Here is a 21,444-nt window from a genome sequence, read left to right on the forward strand (position 1 = left end):
AACCAATAAAGCAACTGGAACAGTGACATCACCGAAAAAGATGGAGGAAGCAAGAGCAGATTGGTGGGGATGACCAGAAATTCATTATCTTCATCTTGAACTGTTTTTGATTTTAAAATAGAAGCCCTACACAGCAGTGCTCGGTGACTATTCCCTGTGATGTTCTGGGCCCAGCCTGGCAGTGCAGAACGTGTAGCCCTGTGCTTGCAAGGCACGGCTGTATCCCATAGGCGTTTTGACTTTTGGATTATTTATTTTGGGAGGTGTCAGGACCTAATAGGCCTCTTTGGATTGAGCCACACCCAACAGTGCTCAGGGCCTTTTAACTTTGCTCAGGGACTCCTAGGCAGTGCTGAGGATCTCAGGGGTCAGCCACATGGAAGGCAAGCACCTCAACCCTTGTACTATCTTTTGGCCCCTAGGCCTTTTGAATATTCATAAGGAAATGTCAAGACGTTTGGATATATATATGTGGAATTGGGGACAGTGGAGGCCAGAGGTAATGAATTTAGAGGATGTCAGCATGCAGATGGTATTTCAGGCTGGAGACTGGGGAACACTCAGAGTACGCTTAGCTAAAGAGGCAGCAGGTAGGACTGAGCCTTCAGGTGCAGAAGTGGGATTCAAGGAGAGTTGTAAGGTAGCCCTGAAGCCAGGTAAATGACGGGCGTGGTTGCTGAGTTATCTGCTAGGTCTGGGAAGGTGAAGACTGGGATTTTACCTTCAGATTGAGCAGTTGTATATCTTGATAACCTGATGCTCCCGATACAGCAGCTTTAGGAAGCCTGGGGAGGGGGGGAGGATACAAGAAAACCTGGGTAGGGGAAGAGAAATTAGAAAATTGCTCTTTTTTAAGAGTTAGAAAAACAAGGGACAGAACTCAAGTGTTAATAGGATGGCAAAGCATGGCCCAGAGAGGAATGTTGATTTGTTGGTTTTTGAAAATAACTGGCTTTGGGGCTGGAGCAATAGCACAGCGGATAGGGTGTTTTCCTTGCATGCGGCCGACCTGGGTTCGATTCCCAGCATCCCATATGGTCTCCTGAGCACCGCCAGGAGTAATTCCTTAGTGCAGAGCCAGGAGTAACCCCTGTGCATCGCCAGGTGTGACCCCAAAAGCAAAAGAGAATAAGAAAATAACTGGCTTTGGTTTTGTTTTGTTTGGGTTTTGGGGGGTGTGGTTTTGGGACACATCCAACAGTGCTCAGGGCTTCCTTCAAGCTCTGTTCTTCTTCTTTTTTTTTCTTTTTTGGGTCACACCTGGTGATGCACAGGAGTTACTCCTGGTCTGCATTCAGGAATTACCCCTGGCGGTGCTCAGGGGACCATATGGTATGCTGGGAATCAAACCCGGGTCAGCCGCTTGCAAGGCAAAAGCCTTACCCGCCGTGCTATTGCTCCAGATCACTCCTGGCAGACTTGGGGACCATATATGGTGTCAGGAGTTAAACCTGGGTTGGCTGCATCCAAGGCAAGCACCCTGCCCATGGCTGTCGCTCCAGCCCCTGACAGTAACTGGTTTAGGGCTGAGAGAAACAGCAGAGAGGCTCAGGGCTCCTCCCTTGCAAGTGTACAGTTACAGGTCAAATATTCCACATGCCCCGAACATGAGCCTGGTGGCTCTGCTTTCCACAGTCCCTGCAGCACCCTTGCCAGCTGTGTGTGAGCTTCACAAAAAGGGCTTTGATTCCTGGTGGGCACCACAGCAGGACGTGCAAGTTGGGAGAGCAGCAAAACCATAACTTGCAAGCGTCCACTGAGAGCAGCGCTGGGCGAGCATGTGTGTCAGCACAACTGGAGAAGCACAGAGTGAGGGCGTGGCGGCCAAGTGTGCGACTCCAGTGAGCTTTGTTTCATTTCTTTTATTTCTCTCTTTTGCTGGGGTTTGTTTTGGGGAGTTGCTCAGGGATTACTCCTGGCAGCTCAGGGAACCATATGGGATGCTGGAGATTGAACCCGGGTTGGCCTCTCGCAAGGCAAGTGCACTACCTGCTGTACTATTGCTCTGTCCCCTATTCTCACATTTTTATTGTTAAAACCATGATTTACAGTACTGTTAATGAGGGGTCTAGAGAGACACGATAGCGGGTAGTGTGCTTGCCTTGCACGTGACCAGCCTGGGTTTGATCCCCGGTACCCCATCTGGTTCCCCAAGTACCATCAGGAGTAATTCCTGTGTTCAGAGCTAGGAGTAACTTCTGAGCATCGCCAAGTGTCACCCCCCACTAAAAAAAAGAAAAACAGTACGGTTAATGATAGTTTTATGCATACATTGTTCGAACACTATACCCCACCACTACCAAAGACCCTCCCACTCCTTCATCTCCCCTCTTTGTCCCTCATCCCTCGTAAACTTAGTTTTGTACACAAACTCTCAATTCTGGTGCCTTTGCTTTTTTTTTTTCTTTTTGGGTCACACCTGGAGATGCACAGGGGTTACTCCTGGCTCTGCACTCAGGAATCACCCATGGCGGTGCTCAGGGGACCATATGGGATGCTGTGAATCGAACCCGGATCGGCCTTGTGCAAGGCAAATGCCCTACCCGCTGTGCTATTTCTCCAGCCCCAATTCTGGTGCCTTTGGTTGTTAGCCTTTCTGGGCAGTAGTGGGGGTTGACGTGGTGAAGGGGGAGGCCACACCCAATGGTACAGGGCTTTCTCCTACCCCTCTGCCCAAGGACACTCCTGACAGGGCTTGGGGAACCGTTTGGGTACCAGAGATTGAACTCATATCAGCTCCATGCAAGGTCCTACCCACTGTGCTATCTCTCCAGCCCATAGCTTTTAGTATTTTTTAGGGTTTTTTTTTTTTTGGTTTTGGGTTACACCCAGTGGTGCTCAGGGCTTAGTCCTGGTTCTCAGAAATCACCCCAATTCTCCTCTGTTTTCCTGCCTCTTTTTTGATCGGGGTCTTTCCTCTGGTATTCAGGTTTGGTCCCGGTGGCAGGAACAACTGCTGCATGTCCGGAGGCAGAGGCGAAAGATGATCTTGGCAGTGAAGCACCATCAGCACTGGCTAAAGTGGAAATCCCTGAAGGCCTGGCTGCAGCACCTGCGGATCCGCAGGGTGAAGAGGCAGTGGAGAGGTGAGCAGGAGGAGACAGGCCAGTTCCTACTCTCCTCAAGCAGTGCCGTACTAAGGAAAGAGATGGCAATAAGATACCGCGAATTTGGAAGAAAGATTAAGGCAGAAAAGACAGGATCCGAAATTCACATTTAAATTATTACCTTCTGGACTTCTACACACATTGTTTTATTCAGTGTTTTATTTTTTTGTTTGTTTGTTTTTGGGGTCACACCCGTCGATGCTCAGCGGTTACTCCTGGCTCATGCACTCAGGAATTACTCCTGGCCGTGCTCTAGGGACCATATGGGATGCTGGGAATCAAACCTGGGTCAGCCGCGTGCAAGGCAAATGCTCTACCCACTGTGCTATCGCTCCAGCTTCTGGACTCTTAAATTATGTTATCAATACTGTGATTAGGGCTGGAGTGATAGATAGTGCAGCAGGTAGGGCATTTGCCTTGCATGCAGCCAACCTCAGTTTGATCTTTGATACCCCATATGCCAGGAGTAATTCCTGAATGCAGAACCAGGAATAAACTCTGAGCACTACCAGGTGTGGCCCCCTAATTTTTTAAAATATTGTGATTATGATGAATGATACCATAAGATAGAAATTTGTGGAGTTCAGGAGGTCAGAATAATCATATATGGATCATGATCATGGGTATATTTTCATGCTTGATTTCTTTTCTTTTTTTCCACCCTTTTATTTATTTATTTATTTATTTATTTTTCATTTTTGTTTGGGACCATACTTGATGGTGCTCCGGGCTTACTTTGCTAAGTAAGCCTGGGCTTTGTGCTACGGGATCATTCCTGGTGATACTCAGAGTCTGTTATGTGCAAGGTTATACTATGACTATACTATCTCTTCAGCTCCTATACTAGATTTCCTGAACCAGAGTAGAAGTGAGTTGAACAAGCACTATGCTAGATACTGGATTAGGTTTTCCAGCTTTCACCCAGGCATCCTTACAGAAATCTCCCAGACTGCCAGTGTTCCCTTGGAAGAGTTAGAATGTCAGCTTTTGAATGATGACAGTGGATGAATATCTCTTTGTTAATAGATGATGTCATTTAGTGATTTAGCACAGTAAGTTTCAGACTAAAGTCCTTCTCATTACTGCATTCAAATTCCAGAACCTTCTGCTTGCTGGATGTAACTCATGACGTCATAGGTAATTAGCTTTCGAAAGTGTTCCGGGTAGCAACTAGAATCTGCCTGGCTCAAAGCTCAGAAAATCCCTTGCGTTTGGACTTAGTTATGTATCATTGCCTTAGTCCCCAGTGTCTTCTTCAGGAGACAGCAATAAAAAGGTAAGAGCAGAGGGCTAGGGAGATAGCCAGTGTGCACGGCCCTACTGATCCTGGCACTGCATATGGTCCCTGAGCACTGTCAGGAATGATACCTGAGTACAGAGCTAGGAGTAAGCCCAGAGCACCATCGGGTATGCCCTTTCCACCCCTCCAGGAAAAAAAAAAAAGCAAAGAAAAAGAAAACTGAAGCCTTTTTCTTTCCTTGGTGAGAAGAGAATGTAGCCAAGGAATGCCTCCTCACCCTCCTGGTGTAAAAGGTTTCTATTCTCAGTGTCTTTGTTGAGAGTACCCCTGAATCCCTGGTACCCTTGTCTGCTCTAATGGGATACACCTTGTCTTAAACGATGCTACCAGCTCATCACCTGGCTTTGGGACCAGCACTTAGGATATTTTCTCTGCTTCAGAGATGGCTGAGCGATTCCACCATGTCACGCTGCTTCAGAAACACTTCGGTGATTGGCAGTGGGCCTGGGAGCGGAGGGAGAGCTTGTATGCCCACCGGGCTCTGGTAGAGGAACTGGCCAGAAGGATGAAGCTGCGGAGGGCCTTTTCTCACTGGAAACACTGTATCCTTTCCAGACAGACAGACACACACACACAATTCCTGAACAATTTGAAACAGAATTGATCTATGGTGATATCTTTTGTTTAAGATTTTTGTGTACAAGGCCAGGAAAAATGGCTTAATAAGGCTGGAGTAGGGGCTGGAGCGATAGCACAGTGGGTAGGGAGTTTGCCTTGCACGTGGCCAACCCGGGCTCGGTTCCCAGCATTCCTGTATGGTCCCCTGAGCACTACCGGGGTAATTCCTGAGTGCTGGAGTAACCCCTGTGCATCGCCGGGTGTGACCCAAATCGCAAAACAAAAACCCAAAAAGCTGGAGTATATGCTTTGCATGTGGGAGCCCCAAGTTCAACTGCCAGCACCAGATGCCCCTCAACAACCATCGGGAGTTACCCCTGAGCTGGGAGGAGTTCTTGGGAATCACTGGGTGTGACTCCCAAACCAAAAGAACATTTTTTGTTGTGTAGGACTGGTGAGAGGGCTCCGGAGGCTGAAATGTGAGAACCCCTGGTTTGCTTTTCAGCACCGCATGATTCCCCAAGTGCCACCAGGTGTGGCCCCAGAATGAAACACAGCACAAATACTTGGTTGCAGCTGGAGACATAGTACAGGGGTAAAGGTGCTTCTCTTGGTGTGAGTGAGATCGTACAAAGGGTAGGATGCTCACCCTGTATGTGAATGACCTGGGTTTGATCCCTGATACTGCATATGATCCCCTGGGCACTCCCAGGAATGATCCCTGAGCAGAGAGCCAGGTGTGAGCCCTGGGAACTGCCAGTTGTGCATCCTTTCAAAAAAGAAAAAATGTGTGTGCCTGAATGAGTTGACTCCAGTTTGATTCCGGGCTTCACACTGATTTCCCTGAGTGCTGCCAGGACTGACCTGTGAGCAGAGCCCTGGGCACCACAGGCTGGGACACAAATACCCCCTGCCTACCCAACAAAATATGTATTTTTTTAAATGTATAGTATTTATTTATTTATTTGCTTTTTGGGTCACACCCGGTGATGCACAGGAATTACTCCTGGCTCATGCACTCAGGAATTACTCCTGGCCGTGCTCCGGGGGACCACATGGGATGCTGGGAATCGAACCCGGGTCAGCCGAGTGCAAGGCAAATGTCCTACCCGCTGTGCTATTGCTTCAGTCCCTTTTATTTAATTTTTTATTTTTTTGTATTTTAAAAATTTAGATCTAGATATAACATAAATGGTAGATCACATATCTGGCTAATCTGAGGCCTTGAGCTTAATCCCCAGCACTTCATACTGCTGCCCTGAGCACAGCCAGGTGTGACCTCTTAAAATTTATGGGGGGTGCAGAGAGAGAGTACAGTGGGTAAGGGCATTGCCTTGCACACAGCTGACCCAGATTTAATCCCCGGCTCCCTCTGTAGTTTGTAGAGCACCACCAGAGTGATCCCTGAGCACAGAGCCCAGGTGTAAGCCCTGGCTGAGCTCAGCCAGGTGTTGCCCAAAAACAAAAAAAAGTTTTTGAAAACAAACAAAAAATCCAACATTTTTTTCCCCCAGCACCTGTACAATGAGAAAGACATTTGCCGTACAGCTGACCCAGGTTTAATCCCTGCCACCCACCTGGTTCCCAGAGCCACACCAGGAGTGATCTTTGTGCACAGGGCTAGTAGTGAGCCCTGAGCGCTAGCAGATGTGGTCCCAAAACAAAAAAACGAAAAAAAAATTTCTTGACTTGGTAATAGTTATATAAAAGATAACATTTAACAGGCATCTCTAGTAGAAATGCTAATAATAAACAAACGCCATTGTATCCACCACTCTGCTTAAGATAATGTTAGTATTCTTCCGTTCCTCCATGATTACATCCCCTTCTCCCCCTCCCACCACACCAAAGAGGTAATCCCACTGGGCCATATGCTGTGTTACCATGTCATTGCTTTTCTCTACTACGTAGGTGTTGGAAATAGCCACCACCATCTGTCTCTTGGCAGCTTTATTATTGTTATCCTAGCTCCCAGAAAATGAAATTTTGCTCTGCAGACATTTACATTATCTCCTTATTCCTCACGACAACTCAGTGAAGAAAGTGTCACTATCTCTGTTTTGGAGATGAGGAAACAGATTTAGGGGGCAGTGAGGAATTCCCAAAGGCGGAGTTAGTCATGGCAGGGCCAGGAGGTTTTCATCCCAGGCTGATGCCTCCTCCCATGCACATGGGGGTTTTTCTGTTTGTGTAGGGGCAACACCTGACTGTGCTCGGGGCTTACTTCTGGGTCTGTACTTAGGGCTCACTCCTGGCGGGGCGCAGGGAACCGTATGAAGTGCTGGGGGTTGAACCCGGGTCAATGCAAGGCAAGCACCTTCCCCACTGAGTTACCAACCCAATGCACATGTTCTTTTTTTTTTTTTTTTTTTTTTGCTTTTTGGGTCACACCTGGCGATGCACAGGGGTTACTCCTGGCTCTGCACTCAGGAATTACCCCTGGCCGTGCTCAGGGGACCATATGGGATGCTGGGATTTGAACCTGGGTCGGCCGCGTGCAAGGCAAATGCCCTACCCGCTGTGCTATCTCTCCAGCCCCCAATGCACATGTTCTTAATCTCTGCTTCTTGCTGTGCTAGGGCAGGCTTTTGACCTGTTGGGGATATTCGCCCACACAGTCACTTTCTCACTGACCTGTGGTCAGTGTTAAACTCCTGCCTAAGTTCTGTGATACGGACACTCGAGAGACTGATGGTAGTTCAGTGTCTGGTCAGGAAAGTAAGCATGAACATGTTTATTATGGTCTGGGTTGGTAAGTGCTACCATAGCGATAGCAAGACCGAGAGCTACTGAGAGGACTCAGTGGAGGGAGGGACTTTTGAGTTGAATGAGAGTCTTTGGGGTTGGCATGTCCTTCCAGCAGAGGAGCTGGAAAGGGTGTTTCTGGCTGGAGGACTGGCCGGAAAAGCATCCAGGGATGGTGAGAGGATCTGTAGTGAGTTGTGGGGTACAGATAGTGTCAGAGTAGTGATGGGGCTACGAGTTTGGGATGAGCTTGGTTGAAGTCGTCAGGAGTGGGGACTTTATCCTGAGGCATCAGGGAGCCCTAGCTGGGCTTTATGAAGACAGGTGATGCGATACTTTAGAAAGGATTCGCCTGGGGCCAGGGCACTGATGGTGAAAGTGGAAACATGTGCTTTCTCTGTGGGAGCCCTGGCTTGGAGCGTGGAGATCACATGGTCCCTTGATCCCCTGAGCACGGCATCAGGAGTAGCCTATGAGCACCACTGGGTGTAGCCCCCCAAGTGAAAAGCACGCCAAAAATAGAAAGGATAAATCTAGCTGATAAAAGGGAAACTAGTAGCGGAAGACAAGTGATGTGATACGGAGTCCAGACTGGTAAGGAGAGTCTCTTATCAGTGAGATAAGTGAGGGACAAGACACATGAAGATTATAGGGTGCTGGGGGCAGAGATGGAGAACAGGAAAGATTTGGGAGAACAGATGGACTTGGCAACTGAGTTGGAAGAAGTGGGCAGAGAAAAGGTTTGAAAATAACTTGCAGCATTTTTAGCTCAAACATATGATCAGATTGTGTTGCCAAAGAAAGAGAATACAGAAGGAATGGGTTCTGCTTCTAAAGATATGATTGCACGGGGCCAGAGAATAGTACAGTGGGTAGGGAGGTTTTTGTTTGTTTGCATTTGTTTGTCTGGGGGCTCTGCACTCAGATATTAACTCTTGGTGTTGCTCAGGGCATCATATGGGATGCCGGGATCACACCCAAGTGGGCTGCATGCAAGACTGTACTGCTGCTCTGGCCCCAAACAATGTAGTTTTGAGGGGCTACAGAGGCACATGTCGGTTTTTTTTTTCTTTTTTTTTATTTTGTTTTGGTTTTTGATCCACACCCAACAGGGCTCAAGGCTGACTCTTGGAGCATCTTCTGTGCTCCGGGACCATTCTTAGCAGGGCTCAGCGGATTGTAGAGGGTACCAGGGAATGAACCCAGGCCTGCCGCATGCTATCTGCCGCATGCTATCTCAGGCTCCAAGGAGCATATGTTTTGCGTGTGGGACTCCCAGGTTTGATTCCCAGCCCTGCATCATCCTCTCAGCAACGCAGGGAGTAGCCCCCAAGCATGGCTAGGTGTGACTTTCCCAGCCACAAAAATAAAAAAAGATAGGGCAATTTTGAAATGTTTACTCATTCTTGGTGGCATTGGGTCTCAACTTTTTTTCCTCTTCTCACCATTTATGCTACACAGGGAGCGAAGTGAGGCCAGCTGTGACCTAAGTGACATGGCCTCCCTTTGCCCATGCGTCCCTGGGACACCAAGGGGAAGCTGTCCATTTGGCCTTCTGGCAGGGCTCCCTAGCACTGCACCATGCTTGGGGGTGCAGGTGGGGTCCATTTGAGAAGAGTCCTTAATTCTCCGGCAGACGGGCTGCTGTGTGCAGAAGAAGCTGCGCGGGGCCAGGTGGCAGAAGAACACCATCGGCGCAGCTTGCTGGTAAGCTGGGCAGCCTTGCCTGGGCATCTACCTCGGGGGACCTGGACCCACGCCATGTTCTTTAAGGGTCTCGAGTTAGGTGGGGAGTGGGTAGGTTGGGCCCTCTTTAATTGGGAGTGGCTTATTCTCACTTGCTCTCGGAGATGGTACTGGTGCGGGGGTCCGAGGGTTGCAGCTGAAAGGAACCTCAGAGGTGATCAGCGTTTTCTGCATGGCCCCTTCCATTGTGATGCGGGGAGCCTGGCCTGTGAAACCGACTCGAATAAAGATGCTGGGAATGTGAACTGGGTTAAAGGCAAGTGCTAAGTCCCTGTCCCAACAGGGTGGTCTTCAGACACCTTTAGGAGGCTTTGGGGTCCTACAGAGCTCAGTATGGAAACCTCTGGTCTCTGCTTCAGTCTCAGGAAACTCAAGCCCAGGGCATAAGGGAATGGACTTGGCTTAAGTCACATGTGAGGCTTACTAATAGAGCTAGAGACAGGCAGATGTAAATCACATACATGTAACACTCATGTGTGGCATTCCTAATTAAAATGGGCCAAAGCAACCCAACTAACTTGAGACACTTAGAGTCCTTTTCAATCCCACCCCTACCCATGACGGACCTAATATCACACACACACACACACACACACACACACACACACACACACACACACACACACACACAGCACTGGAAAAAAATCTTGTTCCCTACAGGCAAAGTTGCTGTTTTAGCCTGAGTTGGTGGTGGCAGTGTCCACTGGTGACCGGTCTCCACTCACAGAGGTGGGTGAGGGCAGTGTTTGTCCCTACAAGGTATCCGCGGCAAGCAAGGAGTGGTTCAGCATGGTTCAAAGCCGCTGTGTGAGTCGGCTGGTTCAAACTCCTCACTGAATCCAAAGTAGAGAAATGTCCCGTGCGTGGGAGTGGCCGTGAACAGCCACCGAGCTCGCCTCCTGAGGAGACATTGCCTGCCATTGTCTAGTTTTTTTTTTCCACTGGACTGATGATTAACAGTTGGTCCTTTTTTTCTTTCCACAGCACTTTTGCTTTCAAGCCTTAAAAGACAATGTGGTTTACGCTCATCACCAACGTATAAGAAGGAATCTGGCGCACCAGCAGCGGGACAGCACGGTGAGGGGCAGCTCTTGCAAGGGACCTCTTCTGATGACCATTGTTTTTTTTTTGTTGGGGGTGGGGTGCTTGAACCACACCTGGTTGTGCTCAGGGCTTACTTTAGGCTCTGTACTCAGTGGTTACTCTTTGTAGTGCTCAAGGGACCAGATGTGGAGCTGGGGATTGAACCATGCTTGCCGTGTGCAAGACAAGTGCAACTCTCTCTCCAGCCCCAGCCATTCATATTTAACTATTTTAATGTTGAGAAACTTGTCCAGACTGTTAGACATTGAAACCTTTGTTCCTATTTTCTTTAATAAGTAGAGAAACTCTTGTTTTAGTTCCATTAAAAAAATAAATATTTGGGGGCCAGAAAAATAGTACAGTGGGTAGAGAGCTTGCCTTGCTTATGGCCGACCTGGCTTTGATCCTTAGCATCCCATATGATTTCCTGAGTACTGCAAGGAGTGATCCCTGAGCGCAGAGCTAGGAGTATCGCCAGGTGTGCCCCTCGTCAAAAAAAGATAAATATGTTTGCTAAGACTGTTGAATTCTGGATTCAAACTGGATTCCAACCCTGACCTGTGGAATGTACTTTAAGCCCTGAAGTATTGGAAGCTTTGGTTGTGTTTGCAGTATATGTCAATTGGTGTTTTTTTTTTTTTTTTTTTTTTTAAGAAACAACCTGGGCTGGAGTGACAGCATAGTGGGTAGGGCGTTTGCCGTGCACGCGGCCGACCTGGGTTCAAATCCCAGCATCCCATATGGTCCCCCGAGCACCGCCAGGAGTAATTCCTGAGTGCAAAGCCAGGAGTAACCCCTGTGCATCGCCGGGTGTGACCCCCCCCCAAAAAAAAAGAAACAACAAACCTGAGGTCAAGGAATAAACATTGTAAATTCTACATCTACACGTAGGAGCTTGGTTTTGTCTGTGTTTAACAATGAAAATGTCCAAATGTCGAGAAAAGGACATACTATGAAGGATAGATGGGGGGTGGGTCAGAGAGATAGTACAGGAGATAAGGCACTTCCCTGGCATGTGGTAGACCCTGATTCAAATCCCTGTCACAATATCACATCCCCCAAGCACTGCCAGGGATTTTCCTAAGTCTAGAGCCAGGATCCCCTGACCACACTTGGGTGTGGAAGGGGCTATTCCTGACCCCCCCAAAAAATAAACAAATAGGGTGAGGGTCCAGGAGATGACTCAGGGCTAGAGCTCGTGCCTTGCATGCAGGATCCCCGGCCAGCACTGCATAGTTCTCAGAGCAGCACCGGGAGCAGCCCCCAGGGACTGCTAGGTATGAGCCCCAAGCAAGCAAACAAGAAATCAAGAATAGGACGATGGACCAGAGAGATTGTACAGTCAGTAGGGCACAAGCCTTGTGACAGACCCAGGTTTGGTTCCCAGCATCACACATTATTCCCCAAGCACCACCCCAGGAGTGTTCACTAAACACAGAGCCAGGAGTAAGCCCTGAGCACCCACCGGATGTGACCCAGAAAACAAAAACAATAAAAGGAACAGGATAATAAACAACTAAATACATATAGACTCATCAAGCTTTAACAGTTAGTGCTTTCTTCATTTTTAGGTGAATCGTTTTGAAATAACGCAGACAGGACAGTTTCATGTTAACATCCCAATTTGTACCCTGCAACAACTCCCTCTTATAACAGTATCATTGCCATCCCTAGCAAAACTAGCAGTGAATCCTTACTATCACCCAGTGCCCCATCCATATTTAATTTCCACAGTTGCCCAACGTATCTTTATTGCAGCTGCTTTTTTCAAACCAGAAGTCAGTGAAGCATTACTCGCAACACACAGTTATGTCTTTGAGCTTCTTCACAGTGGTCTCCTCTGCCCACACACACAGTTCTGTTCTTTTTTAATGTTTATATTCATATTTACAGTTATGGTCAACTACTCCTAAAATGCATCATCGTAACCAAAATTAAGTTCACAGTTCAATAGTCTTAAGTACGTTGACATTATCATGCAACCATCACACTGTCCGTCTCTATCAGTTCTGTCACACAAGACCAAAACTGTACAATCAGGGCTGGAGCAATAGCACAGTGGGTAGGGCGTTTGCCTTGCACGCAGCCAGCCTGGGTTCGATTCCCAGCATCCCATATGGTCCCCTGAGCACCGCCAGGAGTAATTCCTGAGTGCAGAGCCAGGAGTAACACCTGTGTATCGCCGGGTGTGACCCAAAAAGCAGAAAAAAAAACCCACTACATTCATTAAACTGCTGTTCTCTTTACCTCCAGCCCCCGAGAATCACCCCTCCACTTTCTCTCTTCCCTAGTTATCTCATCTGCACAGTATTTGCCAGTCTGTGACTGGCTTATTTTCAGTTAGCAGAATGTATACTTCAGTTTTATTTATTTATTTATTTGCTTTTGGGGTCACACCCAGCGATGCTCAGGGGCTACTCCTGGCTTTGCACTCAGGAATTACTCCTGGCAGTGCTTGGGGGACCATATGGGATGCCGGGGATCGAACCCGGGTCGGCCTCATGCAAAGCAAATGCCCTACCCGCTGTGCTATTGCTCCGGCCCTATACTTCAGTTTTAAATGACACTGACTTTCGGAAAGAAAAGGCCAGTTACTTTGTGCAGTGGTCATGTCTTCATTTGTCTGTTTCCTTTTGATATCATGTAACTTTCCAGTGTCAGTGAAGTTCCGAAAAAACAAGAATTTAGTTCTAAGGGCTTGATTTAATTGAAGTTAAGCATTTGGGGGGGGGGGGTTCCCACATCAGGTGGTGTTTAGGATTTATTTCTGGCTCTGAACTAAGGGATTATTTCTGATGTGGAGGGAAGGAGACCATATGGATGCCAGGGATCAAAGCTGGGTTAGAAGTGTGAGAGGCAAGAGCCCTCTGTGCTATATTATTGCTCTGACCCCTGAACATTAACAATTTTTGGACATGGCAGTGTCATACTATGATAGGTGGTAGGTTCAGGTAATTTAGTTTAATTTAATTTATTTATTTATTTTTGCTTTTTGGGTCACACCTGGCGATGCACAGGAGTTACTCCTGGCTCTGCACTCAGGAATTACTCCTGGCGGTGCTCAGGGGACCATATGGGATGCTGGGAATCGAACCCGGGTCGGCCACGTGCAAGGCAAACGCCCTACCCGCTGTACTACCGCTCTAGCCCCTGACCTTTTCATTTCTTTTCTGTTTTGCTTCAGCTGCTTCGTAGTTTCTGGAACCTCTGGCAATCTCGAATTGAGCAGAAGGAGGAGAGAGCGCGGCTTTCCTTATTGAGTGCGGCTGAGGACCACTACAGGTAGGGAGTCTGGCGTTGGCCCCGGGCTCTGAGACACATTGTGATTGACGTGTTCCTCCCCAGGAGCGATGACTTACCCTTTTGTGTTACTGTGGCATGTTCGCAAAGTCCTGCCTTAAGACAGTGGCTCCTGAACTTGTGGGGTTTGTTTTGTTTTGTTTTGTTTTGTTTGGGGGCCACACATGACAGTGCTCAGGGGTTACTCCTGGCTCCGCACTCGGGAATTACTCCTGGTGGTGCTTAGGGGACCGTATGGGATGCTGGGAATTGAACCCGGGTCAGCCGCGTGCAAGGCAAATGCCCTACCCGCTGTACTATTGCTCCAGCCCCTGGAAAAATACTTATTGGATATTAGTTTCTGGTTTTTTTTTCTTCTTTTTGGGTCACATCTGGCAACATTTAGGGGTTACAACTGGCAGTGCTCCAGGCACCATATGGGATGCTGGGGATCAAACCCAGGCCCACTGCATGCAAGGCAAATGCCCTCCCCACTATATTATCCCTTGGGTCCCAGATATCAGGTTCTTCTTTCTCCTAGAATGGTACTAGTGAACCCCAAGGGTTCTCTTAAAAATGTAACCATTTCCAGAGTTACCTCCCATAGAACCAAAGCAAAGTTTTAAAAGCTTAAAACTGGTCCAGATCAATAGTGCAGCGCAGTAGGGCACTTGAATTCCAGCCCCGATGTCCTATATGGTCTCTTGAACACTGCCAGGAGTAATTCCTGAGTGCACAACCAGGAGGAACCCCAGAGCATACTGGGTGTGGCCCCAAAATGAAACAAAAAAACAGAAAGAAGTGTGGGAGGGAGATGGTAGGGAAGGAGAGAGGAAGAGAGGGGGGAGAAAGAAGCTTAAACCTGAGGTGAATGCTCTGTACCTTGGTGTTCTATGTTTTATTTCAGAATAACATTGCTGCACAAGTGTATCCAGTCGTGGTTACAATATGCGCAGAGGAAGAGATACAAACAGGTATTTTATAGCAGAGAGCTCTGCTTCTCGCATCCTTGTTTCCACCTGCTTTGGAAACATTCTTGGAAAAGTCTTATGCCAAAAGGTTTTTGTGTTTCTGTTTGTAGCTATACAGACCTCAAAGGTATTTCCTTTGAGCCCACATTCCGGGGGGATATGTGTTCCACAGATGTCAAGGTCCTTCTGGTCATGCCCGAATGTCTACTTTACTCCCCCATTCCTTTGTCTACGCTGAAAGTGCCCTCTGATGAGCCCGGGGACTCAGCCACTCTCTTGCCCTCTGCACTCCTGATTCATTTCTTATATTAGTTCGCCTTCCTGCCACTATCGGAAGCCCTAAGGAAACACAGGGAAAGAGCATTTGTGCTGTATCCCAGGGCTGAATGTGTGAGACCCAGGTACCCGCAGGAGATAGGAAGAGCTGGAAGTCAGTTAACTAAACAAATTAGTAAGGGCAGGCTGAGAAAGAAGGATTGAGGGCTGGAGAGATATAGCACAGAGGCTAAGGCTTTTGCCTTGCAGGAGGCTGACCCCCGTTCAATCCCAGGTACTACAATATGGTCCCTTAGAGCACCGCTGGGAGGGTGAGCGTTTTCTTTTTGGGTCACATCTGGCAACATTTAGGGGTTACAACTGGCAGTGCTCCAGGCACCATAGGGGATGCTGGGGTTCAAACCCAGGTCCGCTGCATGCAAGGCAAATGCCCTCCCCACTGTATTATCCCTCTGGTCCCGGATATCAGGTTCTTGATATTCCTGAGCACAGCTAGGTGTGGCCCAGCATTTCACAACAGAAAGGAGGATTTAGTTCCTTTAAAGAAAGACCGAGGGGCTGGAGTGATAGCACAGCGGGTAGGGTGTTTGCCTTGCACGCGGCTGACCCGGGTTCAAATCTCAGCATCCCATATGGTCCCCTGAGCACCGCCAGGAGTAATTCCTGAGTGCGGAGCCAGGGGTAACCCCTGAGCATCGCCAGGTGTGACCCAAAAACAAAATAAAACAAACAAACAAAAAAAGAAAGACCGAGTAGCAGCTATGGCACAGACACCTCCCTGAGCAGTGACAGTACAAGTCAGACAGAATCCTTACTTGCACGGGGCTTGTCATTTCAAACTTGGGACCAGGGACATGCGGCCTTACAGGCAAGCTGTGATGATTAGAGTAGCTGTGTGGAATGCTGGACTGAAAAAGATTTTGAGTTCAAAGTCAGGGCGGTGTGTGTTCCATGGATGACCTGGGCAGGGGCATTGGGGCATATGTGGCATCTTGCCTGCCCCAGGCCAGCGGGGCCAGACTCAAACCTGCCACCTCTTCCTAGTTATTTCCCCGTGGCCCTCCCTTGTCACCTCCCTCCGTCTGCTGCTAGAGGCTGACGCGTGACTCTCAGAGTTTGGGCTGTTTTCTCAAAACTTGGGGAGAGAGTTCAAATGTTCTACTTAGGACTCTGACTCCTTTGGGATCCTGGGACCATTTCCTGTTAAACACTTTCTTCATGGCTCTACTCTGGCCAGTTAAGCTGCTGGTTTCTCCTGAGTCCTCTGTGCTCTCCTGCTTTTCCTGGTACCCGGGCTTCTCCGGTTTTATTTCTTTCCCCTCAACACCCCCTCCCCATGGAGCTTCAGCTCAGGAGTCATCACTAGCGCCTCCCCCACCTCTGGGAGATCCTCAAGGAGTTTACAGCCTGTTCCTTCTCCGCCCTGCTCAGTGTTGGCATAGGGTAGGTGTTGGCTGATCTTTAGATAAATGAAATTAATAACACAGGAAGGAACTGTTAGTTGCTTCAGAGTTTTCCCCCACCATCATCTTAGTTCTTAGATCTGGGACTTGTTTTTGTCACCCTGCCCTCTGCTCCTAGGGTTGCTCCTAGGGCTGCATTATTGAAAGTCCTCAGGGTTATGTCATTGTTTTGAAAGGATATTGCCACTTGGCCTCCTAAGTTCATTTCATGCTAGCAACAAACTTGCAGAGGTCTTCTGGGCGGAGAATGTGAGAGCCAGGGTTGAAAGTTTGTATTTATTCAAGGTGGAAAAAGAGTCAAAGAGTGTCTTTGCCATTCCTTTCTGGGAGTGGGGGGAGTAGAGAGAGGGAGGGAGGAAGAGAGAAAGAGAGAGAGAGACAGAGACAGAGACAGAGACAGAGAGCGCCTCTTGACATTGTGACTGAGCATTGCCAGAAGACCCAGCATCATTGTTCTTCACACACTGTTCCAGCACTGGTTGCTTTTTGTTTTGTTTTGGGGGGCCATACTCAGTGGTGTTCACAGTTTACTCCAAACTCTGACCACCTAGCAGTGCTTGAGCAGTCTCATAGGGCATCAGGGATCAAATCTGGTTCAGCCACATGCGAGTCCCTCTGGCCCTCACCATTTTGCTTTTGAAGGTCTCCTAGGTGTAGAAAATAGTAATCTCAGCTGAGTTCTGTTTCTTTTTATTTTGTATGCATACCTTTATTCATTGTGGAACTTAGTACAATTCTAAGATATAGAATCAACCTAAAGTATCCAACAGTAGAAGAGTGGATAATGAAGATGTGGTATATATACACCGTAGGGTACTAACAAGAAATGATGAAATCATGTTATTTATTGTAATGTGGTTGGAACGGGAAGATACCATGTTGAGTGAAGTAAGCCAGAAGAAGACAAACATAAGATTACTTCACTTATCTGTGGTATATCGAATAACTGGATGAGGGAATGTGATGTACATAAGGGAGGATGTCTACATTGTCCTTAACCTCAGAGTTTAGAGAGGACAGAGAAGGAAAGAAATCAAAAGGGAAGATGGAAGAAGAGGAAGAGAAAAGGAAGTAATAGAAAAATAGGAGATGGGGCTTCAGTTACTCTGGTGATGTGGCAGAATGGTGTAGCCATTTAAAGGCACGGACTCCACAACTTTGAAAACTTGAGATCTAAACTACAACCATGAGAACTTTGTAATGTGCCTGTCAAGGTGACAGCAGGGGAGGGGAGTAGGAGGAGATGAGTTCTGATTCGTAAAAAATATTTAGCTGACAATGAGTTCTGCCTTGTTGCAGGTACAAATAACAAGTCTTATTCTCTTCACTTGATCTTAGCCAAAAGGCTGAGAAGCGATAAGTCTTGCTCTCTTAAGAAAAATAAAAATAATGCATGTTGTAGGTTACTTTCTTTTTTAAAAGTAGTATATAAAGTATGGCAAATATTTTGTTTAGTATTGAAGGTGCGTGATGGACACATAGGGTGTCATCATCCTGTTGCTTCTATTTTGTTTGCATTTGAGAATAAGGGCCAGAGAGATGGCTCAAAGGGTCAGGGCATATGCTTGGTGTGTGGGAAGCCTGGATTCAATCCCTGGCACTGCATGGCCCTCCAGATCCCCAAACCAAAAGCCAAGGAGAAAAAAAAAATGCCCATAAGTGGTCAGCCCTATTCAAAGCAAGCACCCTACCCAGTGTACTTTCTTTCCGACCCCTATGCTAATAATTTTTTTTTCGTGTGTTTGTTTTGGGGCCATACCTGGCGGTGCTCAGGGATTGCTCCTGGCTCTACACTCCTGGTGGTGCTTGGGCGACCATATGGGGTGCTGGGGATCAAACCCAGTTTAGCTGCATGTAAGGCAAAAGCCCTACCTGCTGTACTGTCACTCTTGCCCCTGCCAATATGATTTTTAATTGATGTGAAGTAGATAAGTGCTACAAGTATACAATTTAATAAGAGTAAGGAGAGGAGAGTGTTTCAAACTTAAAGGAAAATTTGAATAGGCCTATAAAAATATGTTTTATCATATAAAAGCAATACTCATTTCATGTTAGAAAATATTGTTATAGATAATGCTTACATAATCTGCTTTAATAAGTAAAAGGAAAAATCTCTGTAGATGTAAAGAAATCACCAGAATAGACACAGAGTACTCAAAATAAATAAAACTTCAGTTCATTATTAGAGAGCCTATGACCCTTAGCAAGCTAGGAATAAGCAGAACTATCTTGCTTTCTTTTTATCTTTATTTTTTCTTTTTGGGCCACATCCAGCGATGCTCAGGGGTTACTCCTGGCTCTGCACTCAGGAATTACTCCTGGTGGTGCTTGGGGGACCATGTGGGATGCCGGGGATTGAACCTGGGATGGCCACATGCAAGGCAAGGCAAATGCCCTATCCGCTGTACTATGGCTCAGGCCCTCTTTTTATCTTTTTTTTTTTTGGTCACTCCCAGCAATACACAGGGGTTACTCCTGACTCATACACTCAGGAATTACTCCTGGCGATGTTCGGGCGACCATATGGGATGCTGGGAATCTTTAACCCGGGTCGGCTGCATGCAAGGCAAACTCTCTACCCACTGTGCAATCGCTCCAGCCCCGCCCCCTTTTTATCTTTTGTTCTTCTTCCCTCTGGTCCTCACGCAGGGATGGAGATAGAAATCTTGCAGTGTGATTGCAGTGGGTGAGCAGAGCTGCTGCCTGACTGCGTGTGCGCCTCCGCGGTGTTGAGTGCAGTGATGGGTTCAGCGCCTGGGTGTTGGTGGAGGCTGGATGAGCAAGCCGAGAGCCTGAGCTACGGATGTGGGCCTATGGCGGCTGCTGGGACCTGGGTGGGAGGGAGGGGAATCAGCTTCTGGACCTGGAAAGCTCCCGAGAGATCAACCGGGAGGTTGGATGGCTGAACAGAGGGTCAGAGATGTGAATGTGCGCCTGTAGAGATGGCGGAGGTCAGGCACAGGCCTCAGCACCACCTTTTTATGCTTAAGGATTCTGCAGGTCACATCCTGAGCCCTGAGCTGGTGAGATCTCTCGGTGGACTGGAGCATGGGTGTCGCTTGCAGGAGACCCGGGTTCAATCCCAGTACCTCGTGGTTCCTCTCACAGTGAGCCCAGAGCAGACCCTGAGCGTCCCCACGTACGGCACCCTCCAAACTTTGGTTTTGGGATTGGGCACTTTGGTGGTAGAGGGGTACATCAGTACATCAGTACCATAAGTTGTCAGCATGTTACCTAGGCCGTGCAAATACACACTTAAAAGAGACCATGACAGTCATGCCTTGGTGCTGCTTTGTGATTATTTGGGCCTCAGTTTGGAAGATTCTGTTGTTAGGGAGCAAGAGAGTCATACCTAGTGGTGCTTAGGGGCTGTCCTTGGGGGTTACTCCCAGCTCTGTCCTCAGAGGTCATTTCTAGCTGGGACCATATCATGACAGGGGTCAACCTGGGGTCATCCTCCTCCTCCTCCTCCTCCTCTTCTTCTTTCTCTTCCTCCTCCCCTTTCTCCTCCTCCTCCCCTCTCTCCTCTTCTCCCCCTTCCCCTCCCCCTCCTCCTCCCCTTTCTCCTCTTCTCCCCCTTCCCCTCCCCCTCCTCCTCCTCCTCCTTCTCCTCCTCCTCCTCCCCCCCTTCTCCTCCCCCTCCCTTTCCCCCTGCCTTCCCCCTCCCAACCCAAATGGTCCCCCAAGCACTGCTAGGAGTAATTCCTGAGTGCAGAGCCAGAAGTAATCGCTGAGCATCGCTGGGTGTGACCCAAAAAAACAAAAGGAAAAAAAAAAAAACGAACACCCACTGTATACTCTAGAAAAATAACAGTTTTAAAGAAGAAAAGGAAAGAAAAATAATGGCTTTAATACTGTTCCCAGTTTTCTGGGGGAAGCAGTTTTCTCTCAAGAATGTAATGTTGAGGGGCTGGAGCAATAGCACAGCAGGTAGGGCGTTTGCCTGGCCAACCTGGGTTCAATTCCCAGCATCCCATATGGTCCCCTGAGCACAGCCAGGGGTAATTCCTGAGTGCAGAGCCAGGAGTAACCCACGAGCATTGCCAGGTGTGACTCAAAAAGAAAAAAAAAGAATGTGATGTTGAAAGGTCGTTTTTAAAAAACCGTATAAACTACAAATGAATCATTGATTATTCCACTCTAGGTGCTGCGGAGCCGAGCAGACAAGCATTTTCAGCAGAGAGCCCTGCCTGCCGCCTTCCAGACATGGAGAACGCTCTGGCGCTGGCACCAGCAGGAGAGCGTTCTCAGCGAGAGCGCGGCGCGTTTTCACAGGTACACCAGGCAGCTGAGTGGGCGAGCATCTTGGCTCGAACTCGGCGCCCACAGGGCTGTGTGAAAAGCTTTGCTTTCCAGTCTCCGAGACCTCTAGACCTTGCTTCTTCCTGGTATTTCAGTAATGTGGGCTCATTGATTTCTTCTAGCTGGGAAAGACAGACAAGAGTTCCCCTGGGAAAAACATTCTCCATCTTTATGCCAAGTGCTTTCAAAACAGCCTGGGATGTTTGCCTTTTTCCTCATTACGAACCATTGTGAATTCCATTAAAGCTGCCCGTTAGCTGTTTGGATCGGAAAGTGCTTGGCTCTTGCCTTGCTTTCCTGAGCATGATTTCCCCGAATGCTTGGTTCCTGTCCCACAAAAGCCTTTTCTCCCTCCCCTTCCATTTGTTGCTGTTGTGGTAATCAGAGGTCTCGCACATGTCAGACTGATCCTCACCCACTTATCGGTTGGGGTGTTCACCAGGGCTCGCTTCTCTGGTTGCAGAGTTCACCCACTTAGCCATGGTTCTTACTGATGCTCAGGCCCATTCTGGTTCCAGTGATCACCAGGGATCGTACTTGCTAGCGGTGAGGTTCTCACATCTTTTAATTTTTTTGTTTGCTGGTTTGTTTTTGTTTGGGGGCCACATGCTGGT

The 21,444-nt window shown here is 48.1% G+C and overlaps 1 protein-coding gene across 5 annotated transcripts in view; it reads left to right on the plus strand.

Annotated features, from left to right (window-relative positions):
• The window catches only part of SFI1 (SFI1 centrin binding protein), a 103,282-nt gene that overhangs the window by 57,477 nt on the left and 24,361 nt on the right, over positions 1-21,444 (plus strand). For all 5 annotated transcript variants that reach the window (XM_055146777.1, XM_055146778.1, XM_055146780.1 and 2 more), the window contains exons 9-15: positions 2,930-3,086; positions 4,788-4,949; positions 9,347-9,417; positions 10,441-10,533; positions 13,724-13,821; positions 14,726-14,792; positions 20,673-20,803. In XM_055146777.1, the coding sequence (XP_055002752.1) occupies positions 2,930-3,086; positions 4,788-4,949; positions 9,347-9,417; positions 10,441-10,533; positions 13,724-13,821; positions 14,726-14,792; positions 20,673-20,803 (779 nt within the window). The remainder of the gene's footprint in view (positions 1-2,929; positions 3,087-4,787; positions 4,950-9,346; positions 9,418-10,440; positions 10,534-13,723; positions 13,822-14,725; positions 14,793-20,672; positions 20,804-21,444) is intronic.

This window comes from Sorex araneus, chromosome 9 (genome assembly GCF_027595985.1).
Source record: "Sorex araneus isolate mSorAra2 chromosome 9, mSorAra2.pri, whole genome shotgun sequence".
NCBI classification, from domain to species: domain Eukaryota; kingdom Metazoa; phylum Chordata; class Mammalia; order Eulipotyphla; family Soricidae; genus Sorex; species Sorex araneus.